This window comes from Microcebus murinus, chromosome 3, assembly GCF_040939455.1.
Source record: "Microcebus murinus isolate Inina chromosome 3, M.murinus_Inina_mat1.0, whole genome shotgun sequence".
In the NCBI taxonomy this organism is placed as follows: domain Eukaryota; kingdom Metazoa; phylum Chordata; class Mammalia; order Primates; family Cheirogaleidae; genus Microcebus; species Microcebus murinus.
In genome coordinates this window covers 25,866,020-25,883,256 of record NC_134106.1, presented here as the reverse complement: position 1 = coordinate 25,883,256, position 17,237 = coordinate 25,866,020, and the positions used below count along the sequence as shown (strand labels likewise).

The 17,237-nt window shown below is 37.0% G+C and overlaps 1 protein-coding gene across 4 annotated transcripts in view; it reads right to left on the bottom strand.

The window, feature by feature from the left end:
* The window catches only part of SPAST (spastin), a 61,953-nt gene that overhangs the window by 30,807 nt on the left and 13,909 nt on the right, over positions 1 to 17,237 (bottom strand). The window contains exons 2-4 of one of the 4 annotated variants that reach the window (XM_012788377.3): positions 15,412 to 15,498; positions 13,716 to 13,799; positions 5,559 to 5,654 (exon numbers count right to left, since the gene is read on the bottom strand). In XM_012788377.3, the coding sequence (XP_012643831.1) occupies positions 5,559 to 5,654; positions 13,716 to 13,799; positions 15,412 to 15,498 (267 nt within the window). The remainder of the gene's footprint in view (positions 1 to 5,558; positions 5,655 to 13,715; positions 13,800 to 15,411; positions 15,499 to 17,237) is intronic. The other 3 variants (XM_012788378.3, XM_012788379.3, XM_076000655.1) reach the window with 3 other exon arrangements.

Sequence of the window (17,237 nt, the reverse complement as noted above, 5' to 3'; positions counted from 1 at the left end):
CCATTAGGGAAGAAGCAAGAAAGCATTCCAGAACAGGGGATGACATAAACAAAGATGTGAATAAAAAGCAAAATCCATCTTGGGTAATGCTAAATACCACTCATTTCAGAAGGAAAAAAGGAGAATGAAGAAGAATTTCTACCGACAGAAAATACATAATCCTAAGACTATAAATAGAAATTTCCAAAAGGAAAAATTATGAGAATGACAGGAGACTTTTCATCAGAAATAACAAATGTCAGTAAGCAAAGAGATTTGTTCAAAATGTTAAGGGGGAAAAAAGAGACCTGTCATATAAGAATGAGGGTATTTTCAGATAAAACATAGAAAAGAGTAAAAAGCTATAACATAAAGTTAGAGAACTGAAAAAAAATTTAAAAACCTGTGGGAAAGAAAAACTCAAAAAGGGAAATACCATCAGTGTAGACTACTTGGCTTCAGGTAGATAATATTTTACTAAGTCATAATAACGTTAACTATGATTTTTTGATATAACTAAAAATAACAAGATACATGTTTGGAAACAAAGGGTAATGGTGGCCTAGGAGAATTATGTTTTCTTCCACTTTAATAAAGAAGTCAATAAAAATTTGACTTTATCAGTTTGTAAACTGATAAACCAGATATAGCAATATAAGCATAATACTTGAAAATAGAATAGGAAGTATGAGGAAAAAATAACAAGTTAAATGTTGTAAGAGGAGCTTGTGAAGGTTGGGAAGTGAGAGAAAAGGGGTCAGAGGGGGAATATTATTTTTCTTTGTAAGCCTTTCAGTATTTTAAAATCAACTTTATTGAGTTATCATCTACAAATAATAAATCACACTCATTTAAAATATACAATTTGATGAGTTTGTAAAAATGTCTATAACTGTAAAACAGCTATAAAAATCAAGACACAAAATGTTTCCATCATAGCCCAAAGCTTTCCTCATGTCCATTGACACTCCTATCCCTGTCCCAGGCAACCATTAATCTGCCTTCTGACACCGTAAGAGTCATCTGATTTAGTAATTTCTACTGAAAGAGGTTCAAGGTCACTGAATCTTTCTTTTGACATCCATGATCTGCTGTTGACACTATCTTGTAAATTTTTAATCTCAGTAACTAATCAACTTTAGAATATCCATTATTATTATTATTATTATTATTTTTTTTTTTTTTTTTGAGACAGAGTCTCGCTTTGTTGCCCAGGCTAGAGTGAGTGCCATGGCGTCAGCCTAGCTCACAGCAACCTCAATCTCCGGGCTCAAGCAATCCTGCTGCCTCAGCCTCCCGAGTAGCTGGGACTACAGGCATGCACCACCACGCCCGGCTATGTTTTTCTATATATATTAGTTGGCTAATTAATTTCTTTCTATTTTTAGTAGAGACGGGGTCTCGCTCTTGCTCAGGCTGGTTTCGAACTCCTGACCTGGAGCAATCCGCCCGCCTCGGCCTCCCAGAGAGCTAGGATTACAGGCGTGAGCCACCGCGCCCGGCCTCCATTATTTTTATTGTTTAGTTTATATCACCTGCTAAGATTTCCTGTTTGTTAACTGATGCCATACTTTCTTTTAATTCTTTCAACGTATTTACAGTAGCTGCTTTGAAGTCTTTGTTAAATTCAACATCTGGCTTCCCTCAGAGTTTTTACTGACTGCTTTTTTCCTTCAATAAGGGTCATATTTTCCTATTTCTTTGCATGTCTAGTAATTCTGAGCTGAAAATCAGACAATATAGACAACATATTGTAGCAATAAGCAGACTTTTGTATGATTATTTCCTAACTCATCCAAGTAAAACATCCCAGAATGTTCCAGAAATGAGTGAGACTAATAAACTAAGCCTAAGCAAGTCAGCTAATTCACTAGGACTCATTGAGTACCAAATATCAATGCCATGTAAATCAGCTGTCAAGTCAGTATGTCCTACCAACTAGAATTAACAGGACAGACAGATTATACCGGTTGAGTATCCCTTTTCCAAAATGCTTGGGACCAGAAATGTTTCAGATTTTTGGATTTTTTTTTTTTTTTTTTTGAGACAGAGTCTCGCTTTGTTGCCCGGGCTAGAGTGAGTGCCGTGGCGTCAGCCTAGCTCACAGCAACCTCAAACTCCTGGGCTCGAGTGATCCTTGTGCCTCAGCCTCCCGGGTAGCTGGGACTACAGGCATGCGCCACCATGCCCGGCTAATTTTATATATATATATCAGTTGGCCAATTAATTTCTTTCTATTTATAGTAGAGACGGGGTCTCGCTCAGGCTGGTTTTGAACTCCTGACCTCGAGCAATCCGCCCGCCTCGGCCTCCCAAGAGCTAGGATTACAGGCGTGAGCCACAGCGCCCGGCCTGGATTTTTTTTTTTTAATATTTACATTACACTTACTGGTTCAGCATCCCTAAACCAAATATTCAAAATCTGAAATGCTCCAAAGAGCATTTCCTTTGAGCATCATATCATTGCTAAAAAAATTTCAGGTATTGAAGCATTTCAGATTTCAACTTTCAGATTAGAAACAGGGGTACTCAACTTGTGCTAGGGATTTGAAATAAGACCAAGTTTATTTTTTTTTAATGGGTCCCAAGAAGAGAAAGTTGGTTTTTTTTGTTTTTTTTTTGTTTTTTGCATGGCAGAAAAATACAATGGGATCTAGCATGTATAATGAAGTAGAAGAAAATCAAGATAACAAGGGAAAGGCATATCAGCCCTTCATGGCAAGAAATTTTTATTGTCTATCTTGGTAGGATTATTAGGATCTAAAACATGTATTTTAGAAACTTAACTATTTGTGATGCATTCATATATTTGTTTCCAGAATGTTCCTTATGAAAATGCCAGCCCTTCCTAGCCATGCTAAGACAAACAGGCAAAATACTTACATCTATACTTGAAAAAGCATCTTAACTCAGACATAGGAAGGAATGGAAAAGGACTACAGCCACTGACTTTGTACCGTAAGACCAAGTCAAAGTGAGAACTCATTATCGGAGAGGTAAAGCCACAAGGGACAGAGTGGATGATGTTTCTTCTATCCATAGAAATCCATTTACTATATCTGTTCTTTATCAAAACTTTAAAAGTTTTGTACTATTCATGAATAAAAAAGGTAATTTTCTTCTAGCCTAATCTGAGGCTTTTCTGCTATAATTTGAACAAAGTAATTTTACTTTTTTTTGTTTTTGAGACAGAGTCTCACTCTGTTGCCCAGGCTAGAGTGCTGTGGCATCAGCCTAGCTCATAGCAACCTCAAACTCCTGGGCTCAAGCGATCCTCCTGCCTCAGCCTCCTGAGTAGCTGGGACTACAGGCATGCGCCACCATGCCCGGATAATTTTTTTTCTATGTATATTTTTAGTTGGCCAATTAATTTCTTTCCATTTTTAGCAGAGACGGGGTCTCACTCTTGCTTAGGCTGGTCTCGAACTCCTGAACTCAAATAATCCACCTGTCTTGGCCTCCCAGAGTGCTAGGATTACAGGCGTGAGCCACCGTGCCTGGCCATATTTACTTTAATTTTAACCCTGGACATGAAATTGTTGCTGGAAAAGTCACCAATAAACTAGCTGAGACACCAGAGAACTCAGGAAATGAAGAGTCCCCTACCTAAACAAAACAAAACCACATTTAATCTTCTGTAGAAGCTGATACTCAAAAGTTTTAGAAGATAGATTTAACCCATAGTAAATAACAATATTTTTATGTTTCTCCTTACTATGTGAAGCTTCTAATTTTTTCTAACAGGTACTATACGACATTCATATATAGTATATATGAAAATTGATATGCAATGAAAATTAACACAAAGAAATTTAACTTTGTCTTAAACACTTTATCTTGGAAAAAACTTAGTGTGGCTCTCCATAAAAAAACACAAAAACTTAAAATACAACAGAAGCAAAAGAATATTTTAATCATTTCAGAAAATGTAGCAGCCGGGTGCGGTGGCTCACGCCTGTAATCCTAGCACTCTGTGAGGCCAAGGCAGGTAGATCACTCAAGGTCAGGAGTTTAAAACCAGCCTGAGCAAGAGCGAGACCCCATCTTTATTAAAAATAGAAAGAAATTAATTGGACAACTAAAAATATATAGAAAAAAAATTAGCCAGGCATGATGGCTCATGCCTGTAGTCCCAGCTACTCAGGAGGCTAAGGCAGAAAGACTGCTTGAGCCCAGGAGTTTGAGGTTGCTGTGAGCTAGGCTGACGCCACAGCACTCTAGCCGGGGCAACACAGAATGAGACTGTTTCAAAAAAGAAAAAAGAAAATATAGGTACTGGATGCAGTGGCTTATACCTATAATCTCAGCATTTTGGGAGGCTGGGGCGGGAAGATCACTTGAGACCAGGAGTTTGACACCAGCATGGTCAACACAGCGAGATCCTGTCTCCACAAAAAAAAAATTTTTTTTGAGACAGAGACTCACTCTGTTGCCCTGGCTAAAGCGCCATGGCGTCAGCCTAGCTCAAAGCAACCTCAAACTCGTGGGGTCAGGCAATCCTCCTGCATCAGCCTCCCGAGTAGCTGGGACTACATGCATGCACCACCATGCCCGGCTAATTATATATATATATTTTTTTAGTTGGCCAATTAATTTCTTTCTATTTTTAGTAGAGACGGGTCTCACTCTTACTCAGGCTGGTTTCAAACTCCTGACCTTGAGCAATCCTCCCGCCTCACCTTCCCAGAGTGCTAGGATTACAGGCATGAGCCACCGTGCCCAGCCTACAGAAAAATTAAAAAAAAAATTGGTCAGGCTCAGTGGCTTGCACCTATAATCCCATCTACTTGGAAGGCTGAAGCAGGAAGATACTGTGTTTCCCCGAAAATAAGACAGGGTCTTATATTTATTTTTCTACAAGAAGACACCATAGGGCTTATTTTCAGGGGATGTGTTATTTTCCCCTCAAAGCCTCAACTTGCAGCACACACAGGATGGCCGGGACCTGACAGGTGGAACCGACCTTATTGGTGGGGCTGCCTGCATCTTTCCAGTCACCTCTGGGACAGTAGCTGTCACGGTGGGGCAGATGAGAAGGGCTGCTCGTCTTCTTTACTACTCCCTGAGGAAATGCATGGGTTGTGCAGATATGCTGCGTAGCCACGTTCATCACTAGGTCTTATTTTCGGGGTAGGGCTTATATTGCACAAATGCTTAGAAATCCTGCTAGGGCTTATTTTATGGGTAGGTCTTATTTTCAGGAAAACACGGTAGCTTGAGCCCAGGGGTTCAAGACTGCAGTGAGCTATGATCATGACACTGCACTTCAGCCTAGGCAACACAGTGAGATCCTATCTCTATTTGAAAAAAAAATAGAGAATTTACCCTCATATTTTATAATCTCAAAAACTGGAGGTTGCAAACTATGCAAATGAAGCATGATTAGAATGGCTATGCCTTACTTGTGGCATGTTTATATACTATGAATAATAGGGATTGTACATTTTCAACATAGCCCTCTGAAAACAAAAAAAAATTAAACCTACCATTATAAAGTTAAATCAACATTATCAAGTTAAGTAAGACTCTACTTTGCATGCAAGCTTTATTATTTCACATGTTAGTTAACCTAAACCCACCTGACTGGAGATGTCCGTTCCGGCATGTCAAATTAGTACTGTCATTATAGACGTCCGTTTGTGACTTGGAAAATGGCAAAACTGGTTGCAGCTTCTCTATGCAACAGAGGGGGTTAAAAAAAAAAAGGAACAAAATAAACAAAAACAAAAGAAATATAATGAACAAATAAAATGTGCATGTGAAACTAATTAAAAATTATACAAGGTGTTACAAGGTTATTACAAGATGAAGCTTTTGCACTTAAAGGTCTTTAAAAATATAATTAGTAAAAATTCAGACATGAAAATAGCAACAGAAATTAATGAGTGGATGGCTATGTTCAAAATATGCCTTATTTAGGTTAGGTAACCAGCGGCAGTTACATATCACTATTATCATCAGGAAATATTTACCAAATATTTAATATATTCACATCACTGTATTGGGAGAGTACCATGGAGATTTAAAAAAATGAAATGGTTTCTACTATGTAGATATTTATTAAATATAATTGGCAACTTGCAATATATTTTTTAAAAAGACTGCATAGTACAAAAGAAAGACCACTGAAAAGGCTTTACAGAGGAAGTAGATTATGAGCTGGCTAGGATTTGAAAAGACAAAAAGAAAGGACATTTCAGGAAAGGAGAACAGCACTTAAAAAAGTAGAGAAGGAAACTATATTAACTACATATGGGCCGGGCGTGGTGGCTCACACCTGTAATCCTAGCACTCTTGGAGGCCAAGGCGGAAGGATCGCTCAAGGTCAGGAGTTCGAAACCAGCCTGAGCAAGAGCAAGACCCCCATCTCTACTAAAAAAAATAGAAAGAAATTAATTGGCCAACTAAAAATATATAGAAAAAATTAGCTGAGCATGGTGGCGCATGCCTGTAGTCCCAGCTACTCAGGAGGCTGAGGCAGAAGGATTGCTTGAGCCCAGGATTCTGAGGTTGCTGTGAGCTAGGCTGATGCCATGACACTCTAGTCCAGGCAACGAGTGAGACTCTATCTCAAAAAAAAAAAAAAAAAAAAAAAAAAAAAAAAAAAAACCACAATAAAAAAACTACATACGTCAGCCAAAAAATAAAAGCAATAAAATAGAGTGGAATAAGCATGCTGCAGTAAGTATGTGTACAGTATCCTACCATTTGTTTAAACAAACACACGTGCACAGTTAAATACATGAAGATAACACTAAAAATGACCCAGAGAAACTGGTAACAGTAGCTGTCTCTGGGGAGGAAAATGAGTAGCTGAGACATAGAATGGGATGGATGTTTTTTCATATTTAAGCTTCTAAAATTTTGGGCATGTGCCCATATCGCATACATTTAAAATTAATCAGTTAAATATTAAAAAGGCTTATTTTAAGCCTACTCCATAGTCCAAATAACAAAAAACCCTCTTAAGATCTGGGTCTCTAAGTCTAACATCTGAAGCACAAGAAGGTGGCACAGTTTGCTCTTCCTTGCCACTCTACACCACTGCTATACTCTCTTCCCCCACTCAAAGAGTCAATCTATAGCTAGCTGATGTACACTCTGGTCCACCACTTACTAGTGACATGACCTTGCATTTGCCTCAGGATTAAATAATGTATACAAAGTATGCATGCACTCTGTGTCTCATCCAATATAGGGGCTCAATTTTTAGTATACTTTATTTTTTTTTGCTGAAATACTCCAAGTCATCAAAACTGATTCTTTTCTTCTATACCAGCAAGTAAGTGAACACATATAAAAATGCAACATATATATAATATATATACTAACTCTCTTCGACTTTAATTTCTAAGGTCAGACAAGCAGGCACCATACTTGGTTTATGGCACATGCCTTTGGGACAGGTTAAATAGCAGCAACTCCTTTTGCACAAAACACACAGTACTACAAAGCTTTTGTATCCTAGAATTGGCTGATACAATATACCCTGGACCTTTTTTATAATTTGGTTTGCTAACAGGTAGGCCATCTGATTTTTCTCAGTGATAATATTCTTTAAATCACCATACTAAGACAAAAACCGTTTGTGTTGGTTAAAGCATAAATTAAAAAACATACTGATTTGTAAATGCATTTTTCATCAATTAACACTCTCTTCAATGAAATGTAAGAAAAAGTTCACAGAAATATTCATTATATAATAAAAATAAATGGAAATTAAATCCTTTGTTTTGATAACTAAGACTAAAAAACTATAGAACTTTTTAGGTCTACAAAGTTTAGATTTGTATGTGTAGAAACACACACATAAACATTATAGTAGTACAATGCTACTGTGAACCTTCTCTCATTCATTTTTGTTAAATAAAGTAAACTTAGATTAGCGCTTGCTTTTAGGATGACTGAAGTTGAGTAGAGTAGTCAATGATTGAAATTAAAATAGTAACCTTGCTTCTTGACCTCTCATACTCAACCTGCATACAATCATCTGAGTGATCTACTGAAAAGGAAAATCTTGCCATATAGCTACTCTTCTACTTAAAACCTGTTAGTGGCTTAGATTAGAACTCAAGCTTCTTTGTATGACAAACCAGGCCACTCATGTTCTGCCTACATCTGTTATGCCTGAGCAATCCCAACTTCATGCCTCTACCAGCACTCTCCCCTACTCACCATGCTGTTTCTTGCTCCTGAGTCTTTGTTCATGCTGTCACTTCTTCCTGAGATGTCTTTTCTTGTGTGCTTTAATAACTTTTATTTATCTTTTTAAGTCTGCAGTTTAGGTTTTACTTCTTCAAGGAAGCTTTCTCAGAAACCTATTTTCCCATCCTTACAAAATAATATTTGTATACCCCCATCCTGTAGTGATAATTATCTATTTATGTGTCTTTTCTCCTACTATATTATGAGATGTGTTTTTTCTCCTGCTATATTATGAGATCCTTAAACAGAGGAATATTTTGTCCAGTCTATCAGTAAATCCATTTGTTCAACCTTCAAATATAATCATAATCCAACCACTTGTTATCATTTCTCCTGAAACCACCCTGGTCCAAGCCTCCATCGTTTTTCTCCTAGATTATTGCAGCCATGTCCTAAGTGCTCTCCCTGGTTCTGACTGTAGAGTCTATATTCAACATAGCAACCAGTCATCTTTCTAAAACTTAAGTCACATTATATCATTCCTTTCCTAAGAATCCTTATCACTGCCCCCCATTTCACAGATGGTAAAAGCTCAAGTCCTCATGGTGGCTTACACAGCCTGAAAGTGTTGTGACAACACCTCCTCCACTACCCAACTGTGAATTTTCTGACCTTGCCTCTACTATACTCTCCTTTCTGGGGCAAACTGACCTCTTTCTTGCTTCACAAATACACCAGGGATACTCTCTTAAGGCTTCTTCTCTCTGGATCATTCTTCTCTCAGATATTTTCATGGCTAACTCATACCAACTTGTCAAAGAGAGACAACCTGACAATCTTGTTTAAAAGTAAAAATCCAAACTACCTCCTGTCCACTCCTAATCTCCCTTACTGTGTTTTACTTTTTCTTTTCTTTTTTCATATATTTATCACCTTTTAATATACTGTATAACCTTATTTTTCCTGAAACAGAGTCTCACTCTGTTGCCTGGACTAGAGTGCCACGGCGTCAGCTTAGCTCACAGCAACCTCAAACTTCTGAGCTTCAGCAATCCTTCTGCCTCAGCCTCCCGAGTAGCTGGGATTACAGGCATGTGCCACCATGCCTGGTTAATTTTTTCTATATATATTTTTAGCTGTCCAGCTAATTTCTTTCTATTTTTTTTAGCAGGGACGGGGTCTTGCTCTTGCTCAGGCTGGTCTCAAACTCCCGAGCTCAAACGATCTGCCCGCCTCTGCCTCTCAGAGTGCTAGGATTACAGGTATGAGCCACCATGCCTAGCCAATAACTTATTTATAATGTTTATCATCTACTATCTCCCTTCTCCCTGCTGGAATATAAACTCTATGGAGGAGGAATCTTTCTCTATATCTCATGTGCCAACAACAGACCCTAGTACATGGTAGTCACCGAATAAATATTTGCTGAGTTAATAAATAAATTCAGTTAAATTCCCCTAACATTATGCCAGGTACATAGTAGGGCCTTAATAAATGAATAGTGGCAGGGGAGGGGATGTGTGTATTCACACCTAATGCGGTACGCTTATAGGTCTGACTTGGGTGGGGAAAAGGCAATATATGTAACCTAAACATTTGTATCCCTGTAATATTCTGGAAAAAAAAATAAGTGGATTGTAAATTAAGCTGTTTAACAAAAAGTATAACTGCCAGGTATACTAAGATGCTAAAATCAAAATTATCTTTTTATCTACAGCAGATTTTACAGTTAACCTTTGCTATAAAGTTCATTATCAATAAACCAAAGATAAATAATATATATGAACTTTTCCCAGAGGTTGCATCCTCTCAAATCAGTCTATAAGAGTAACTTCCAGGATCATTCTCCCCATCCTTCATCCTACTTAGACACCCATCTGGCGCCATACTTCTGAAAAGTTCCAATTTTTACTAACACATAATACACAAATGAGTTTTACTATGCATTTGTACACAGATCTTTTTTACTGTCTTTAGCACATCCACTCCCAGACCTTGTGAGTTCTTAGAAGACAGGAATATGTTGACACCTCCTCTCCCATCCACCTCTTCCCACTTTTAAAATAACATATTTCATAAATGGGCACATAGCATTTTTGAGGACAAACTAGACAGCAACTTCAAAACATCCAAAATAATAATGCTTTTAATGCCTAGTTTCATATTGTATTATATACATTCTTTTTGTCCTCTCCTCTAATAATGCAAATAAGAAATTACAAAAGCTGCACATGGTGGTTCATGCCTGTAATCCTAACACTCTAGGAGGCCAAGGTGGGAGGAGGATTACTTGAGCTCAGGAGTTTGAGACCAGCCTAAGCAAGAGCGAGATCCGATCTCTACTAAAAATAGAAAAAATAACTGGGTGTCATGGTACATGCCTGTAGTCCCACCTACTGGGGAGGCTGAGGCAGGAGTATCCCCTGAGCCCAGGAGTTTGTGGTTGCAATGGGCCATGATGACATCACTGCATCCTATCCAGGTGACAGAGTGAGACTCTGTCTCAAAAAAAAGAAAAAAAAAAAGAAAGAAAAGAAAAAAAGGGCCAGGCGCAGTGGTTCACAGCTGTAATCCTAGCACTCTGGGAGGCTTAGGCAGGAGGATCACCTGAGGTCAGGAGTTTGAGACCAGCCTGAGGAAGAGCGAGATCCTGTCTCTATGAAAAATAGAAAAAATTAGCCAGGCATGGTGGCGCATGTCTATAGTTCCAGCACGTTGGGAGGCTGAGGCAGGAGGATTGCTTGAGCCCAGGAGTTTGAGGTTGCTGTGAGTTAAGCTAACGCCATGGCACTCTAGCTTGGGCAACAGAGCAAGGCTTTGTTTCAGAAAAAGAAAAAAAAAATTACAAAGTCACATTCAAAGACAAGTCTATAATTGACAAGACATTTCCAATGTGTTATCATATTACAACTTCAAGTAAAAGATTAAAAACCAATTTTTCTCTTTTATTTTTTTAATTTATTTTTTAAAAAAATTTCAATTACTTCTTTTTTTCTTACATTGTCATAAAAATCCTCACGATGCATAAAACCAATTTTTAATTATTCAATTTGAAATGTTACCAAATATTCCATAATCCAATGTATTCTGCATCATATGTGATAATTTACACATACACTGAATCGCTTTATAGCTAAAACACATAGCACCAGTTGGAACAATTATTTTACTGCAACAACATTTAATACAATATTTAATTGTATTTGATAAAGTAATAACCTTCACTTGGGAAGGAAGAAGGCAACCCCTGTCAGCCTCAGAAGGCAGAAGACCACCATCTTGTCAGCCATCTGAAAGCAGTAAGGGCTGCTTTTTTAACAATACTGGGCAAAAAACCATACAAACACAATGACTATGCAAGATCAAATGAATGAGTGAATGAATAAAAATGTTTATGTATGTATATATGAATATATCTTTCTACATAAGCTGGGGAGGTGATTACAGACGGGTTAAGGAGTTGAATAAAAACCAACATTTTAAAAGTACTTACTGTGGGTTGGGTTCCTTTAATAATTCAACGGTCACAAAGATGAGATAATATTATCTATTAGTCTCATTAAAAATTAGGTTAAAAAGGCTTAGACATGGCAAAATAATTTACCCCAAATCACAGAGCTACAAATAAATAAGGTGTGTCTGTTTGCCAACTATCTACTATTTCCATCACACCAAGGTATGGTAGAACCACTCATGCATGGTGGGTTTTTGCTCCAGTTTGAGTGGTATATTTACCTAAAAAATATTTTTAAAATCTATACCATCAAATAGAAGATTATGAAAGTTTTCTATTATAGCTGATGAATGCTGAAAGAATAACAGAATTTAAATTCAATAGGCATTAGTCATAGGTAATTGTTGCTAACCCTCACAGGAAGATTGGAAGAACCGATGAATATACACAACCACCTATGATGTAGTCCTATTGTAAAAAAATAAAAATCAACTTTCAATTTGATCAAGCCTTATATCCAACTATCAATATACAGGATGGACAGAAGAACATGTTAAAAATACCATAGGGATGCACATACCAAGAGTCAGACTGTAGGAAACACCATGGGACAAAGACCTGGTTTTATCAATAAAAAAACTGCAATAAAAATAAAAACAGATGGGCCTATACATTAAAAGAGACATAATATATGGATCTGAGATCCTGGTTAAAATAACCAAGTTATTAAAAAAATTGTAAAAGTTATTAAATTATGACAAAATTAGAAATTTGTGGGCGTGGTGGTTCAGACCTATAATCCTAGCACTTTGGGAAGCTGAGGTGGGCGGACTGCTTGAAGCCAGGAGTTTGAGACCAGCCTGAGCATGAGCAAGATACCCTCTTTAAAAAAAAAAAGAGAAAATTAAAAAAAAAAAAAAAAAAGAGAGAGAGAGAGAGAGAGAGAAATTAGATGGGCATGGTGGCTCATGCCTATAGTCCCAGCTACTCAGGAAACTGAGGCAGGAAGACTGCTGGAAACCAGGAGTTGGAGGGTTGCAGTGAGTTATTATGATGCCACTGCACTCTAGCCTAGGTGACAGAGTGAGAAAAAAAACAATCACACAACAACTTTAATTAAAAAAGAAAAGAAATTTGGATACTGTCCATTTTTTCTGTTAATGTTAAAAGAAATTATTGTCTATTTCTTAGGTGTGACAATGGTATTTCAGTGATTTTATTAAATATTTTTAGAGTCCTTATCTCTTAGAGATACAATATGAAATACTTATAAAAAGATCAAAAATTTGTTTCAAAATAATATGAAGAAGGGGAGAGTGAAGAGGGATAAAAGGGAGGTTGGCAAACTTTTTCTGTAAAGGGCCAGATAGTAAATATTCTAGGTTTTGAGGGTTATGTGATCTCTGTATCAGCCATTCAACTCTGCCACTGTAGCAAGAAAGCCATAGACAATACACAAAGGAATGGGAGCAGTTGTATGTGAATTAAACTTCATAAAATTAAATAATAGGCAGTGAGCTGGTGTGGCCCATGGGCAGCAGTTTGCCAGTTCTTGTATAGATAAATCAAGACTGAACCATGAGTTGATAATTATCACAGCTGAATGATGAATAATTAGGAGGTTTCTTACACTCTTCTGTTTATATACGTTAGTTTTCTGTAAGTTAAAAACGAAAGCCTAAACTATATTTCCAGTCATTGATCTATTTCTATCTACAATTATTTTGTTTTTGTTTTAAAGACAAGGTCTCACTATGTCACCAAGGCTAGAATACAGTGGCACCATCAAAGCTCACTGCAGCCTCAAACTCCTGGGCTCAAGCAATCCTCCTGCCTCAACCTCCCCCTGCCTCAACCTCTCCCTGCCTCAGCCTCCTAAGCAGCTGGGACTACATGTGTGTACCACCACGCCCAGCTAATTTTTCTTACTTTTTGTAGAGACAGGGTCTCGCTATGTTGCTCAGGCTGGTCTCAGACTCCTGGCCTCAAGCGATCCTCCTGCCTCAGCCTCCCAAAATGCTGGGATTACAGGTGTAAGCCACCACACTTGGCCCCCTATCTATCTACAATTGAAGTTTTATTAAACACACATTTCCAATACATTTCATATCCAATTATATCACACATTAAGTGATACCTAGAAGTTGTAAACGGTCCTTAGCCATAACCAAATTAGTCATCATTTTAGCTTGAAGGCGTCTAGCTCTTTCACATTGTTCACCTGAAAGAAAAAAGATAAAGAGGTATTAATTAAAATATCTACATTTCCCTACCAATATCGTTTCAAAATAAACTATCACCCCCAACTACTCTCTTGGGGAATAAAAGTCTTTATAAAAAAGTTAAGAAAATAGTATTTTCAAATAATAGCTATTAAAAAAATTAATTACCGTTTCTTGTGATGGTTTCAGACCTATTATGGTATATTATGGATTCTGTGCATATTTCATGGAGCCTAAGACATTTTTTTCCCCACATTTCAAAATCTTTGAAATTGGGATGTGTTTTAAAATAGTGCCAACTTATTTAATACTAATGCCATCAGCGAGGCTACAGTGATAATACAGTTTTTCATTGCTTGTGCGGGCATAAATTTGGTCATAGACATTAATACTGTTATAGCAATGTCTAAATAAGACTACAAACAGCCTATGCAATAAGATTAAAATTCAAATTCTAAGTAATAAGAAGAACACATATCATAGTTAAACTGACATAGTTTTTTTCTCTTAGTAGTACCATTGAAGATAAAAGTGTTTTTCTTATAACCAAATGTAACTTCTTCTAACTTTTCTTCTATGTAACTGACAAAGAACAAATATATTTTGCACATAATTCATAAAGTAATGCTCAAAGTCTTAAAGGCCTACCTCCCATGTTTACTTATTCTATTCTGCTTTCTTTTATATAGGAGACCAGTAGCTAGAGATGTAGTCAAAATATAATGGGGAGAGGAAAAAAGTAGAGTAAATATCAGACATATTATAAATTGTAGAGTCATCTAGTCAGCCAACAAACATCTATTGAATGGATTAATTCTTAGCCTAAATACTGTACTTTTTTATTCTGAATCTGTTTTAGCTATGATAAACTAAAATACTTTGATACCCACATACTACACAATATTCATAGCATAGTATTTAAGAATTTGAAGTCAGACTGAGTTCACTTGCAGCTTGAGATTTTAGGTAAATTTTAACTTCTCTACTTTAGGTTATTCATCTAAAAAAAAAAGATAACAGCAGCTACAGGTGGTGGTCAAAATTAAAAGAAATACTAATATGAAGCAGTTACAATGATACTTGGGTATATGTAGTAATTATGTAATAAATGCTAGCTATATATTTAAAGATACTGTTAGATACTAATTTTTAATCTGAGGTGCTAAAAAAGTAGAAAAATAACTGTTGGTTTAAAAAGCCGAGTGTGAATTAAGATAAGATATTTACAGCTCATATTCTAACATGCAGTCAAGGAGCATTACCCACAAGTACAAAAGCAATTTGTGGTTTAACTATTCCTTCCCTCCTTGATGATGAAGAAGGGACTAGCTTTCAAAAATAGGGCTAAAACATGTGATCAATCACCAACAGTGGTACCAAGGAGGAAACAAGTAATGTAGACATCATTGCTGGACTGCTACAAGTAAATCAAGTTTCAGTATATCTGATTATAATTTCATTTTTAGAATAAATCATAAAGATTAACTATAAGTCTATAAATGTTAACAATAACATTTAAAAATGTTTATCTTCGCTAAGATAAATAGATCTAAGGACAATCATGTGAATATAATTTGGAATGGCTATAAACAAAGATAACTATAACCTTACCTTGTCCTGTAACTATGACTGCTATTCCTTTTTCTAGTTCTTCAATACCTTTCTTATACCATTCCACAGCTTGGTCCTTCTGTCCTGCTTTAAAATAGAAATAATTATTTGTATATATCCCAAATACGAAGAACACAAACATTTCCTAAAGCATGCTACTGATAGACGATACATGAAAAATAGGGTTGTGATCAAGTAAGTCTGAGAAACATTACTACATAATTTCTTAGTACTTTTAGTATCTTAATGTGTATATGTATCTACAAGAGGGGAATATAGTCACAATGTTTCTTAAAATTTTAGGGCTGTCTTTCTTGCTTATCATCTTATGGGTTTTTTTTGTTTATTTTTTTTGATACAGAGTCTCATTCTGTCATCCTGGTGTATAGTGCAGTGGCATCATTGTAGCTCACTGCAACCTCCAACTAACTTCTGGGCTCTAAGTGATCCTTCTGCCTAAGCCTCCCAGATAGCTAGGACTACAGGCACCCACTGCAATGCCTGGCTGAGGTTTTTTTTGGTAGTGACCGGGTCTCACTCTTGCTTAAGCTACTCTAGAATTCCTGGGCTCAAGCAATCCTCCCGCCTTGGCCTCACAAAGCCTCATAAGGATTACTGGTGTGAGCCACCACACCCTGGCACCATCTCATGGTATTGATGTTCATAACCACTGAAATGCTGTACTAGGGAAATAAATTTTATTTAGGAATTTTCTTGAATATACACTTATGAAAATTATAAACACAATTTCAATAAAAATGAAGAAAACAAGCACTATTCAATCTAACATTTCAATCTCGTGTAATGAATTCATTGTTGGGTACCTCCTTTCCAGAATAGTTTTTATTTAACAATTGACTGTATCATGAGAACTGGTACATGAGATTACAAATGCACCGTTTAGTAATACATACATTATTTTTCTTTCTTCCATGTTTTTTTTTTTTAGAGACAGGGTCACACTGTCACCCAGGCTGGAGTGCAGTGGTGCAATCATAGCTCACTGCAACCTCAAACTCCTCAGCTCAAGAGATCCTCCTCTGCCTCAACATCCAAACTAGCTGGGGTTTCAGGTGCACACCACCACACCCACCTAATTTTTCATAGAGATGGCATCTAGCTACATTGCCCAAGCTGGCCTCAAACTCCTAGCCTCAAGCAATCTTCCTGTCTCAGCCTTGCAAAATGCTGGCATTACAGGTGTGAGCTATCATGTCCACATTTCTATTTTCTTTAAACCAAACGACTAGTTTAAAACATTAATACTTGATCCAAATTAAGCTTAAAAAGGATCTAAAAATTTGGAATAATCAAAATACATATAGGATACTTTATTTTTATGTTATTTTTTTAAAGGTGGAGGGCTGTGAGCAGGGGTGTTCAGTTGCCTTGTTTGTTTTTGTTGAAACAGTCTCACTCTGTTGCCCTGGGTAGAGTGCAGTGGTGTCACTGTAGCTCACTGCAACCTCCAACTCCTGGGCTCTAAGCGAACCTTCTGCTTCAGCCTCCCAGGTACCTGGGACTACTACAGGTGATCACTGCAATGCCTGACTGGGGTTTTATTTCCTTTCTTTTTGGTAGAGACAGGGTCTCTCTCTTGCTCAGGCTAGTCTCAAACTCTTGAGCTCAAGTGATCCTCAGCCTCCCAGAGTGCCAGGATTAAAGGCATGAGCCACTGTTTTGGGCCCAAAGTGTGTATAGGATACTTCTATAAAGTGATCATTATACCCAAATCTCATTGTTTTTCAAAATTAACTTCTTGGTCTTTAGAATCTGCAAAGCCTCATAAGTTACTAATACAGAGACAGAATAAACCAAAGGCAGAA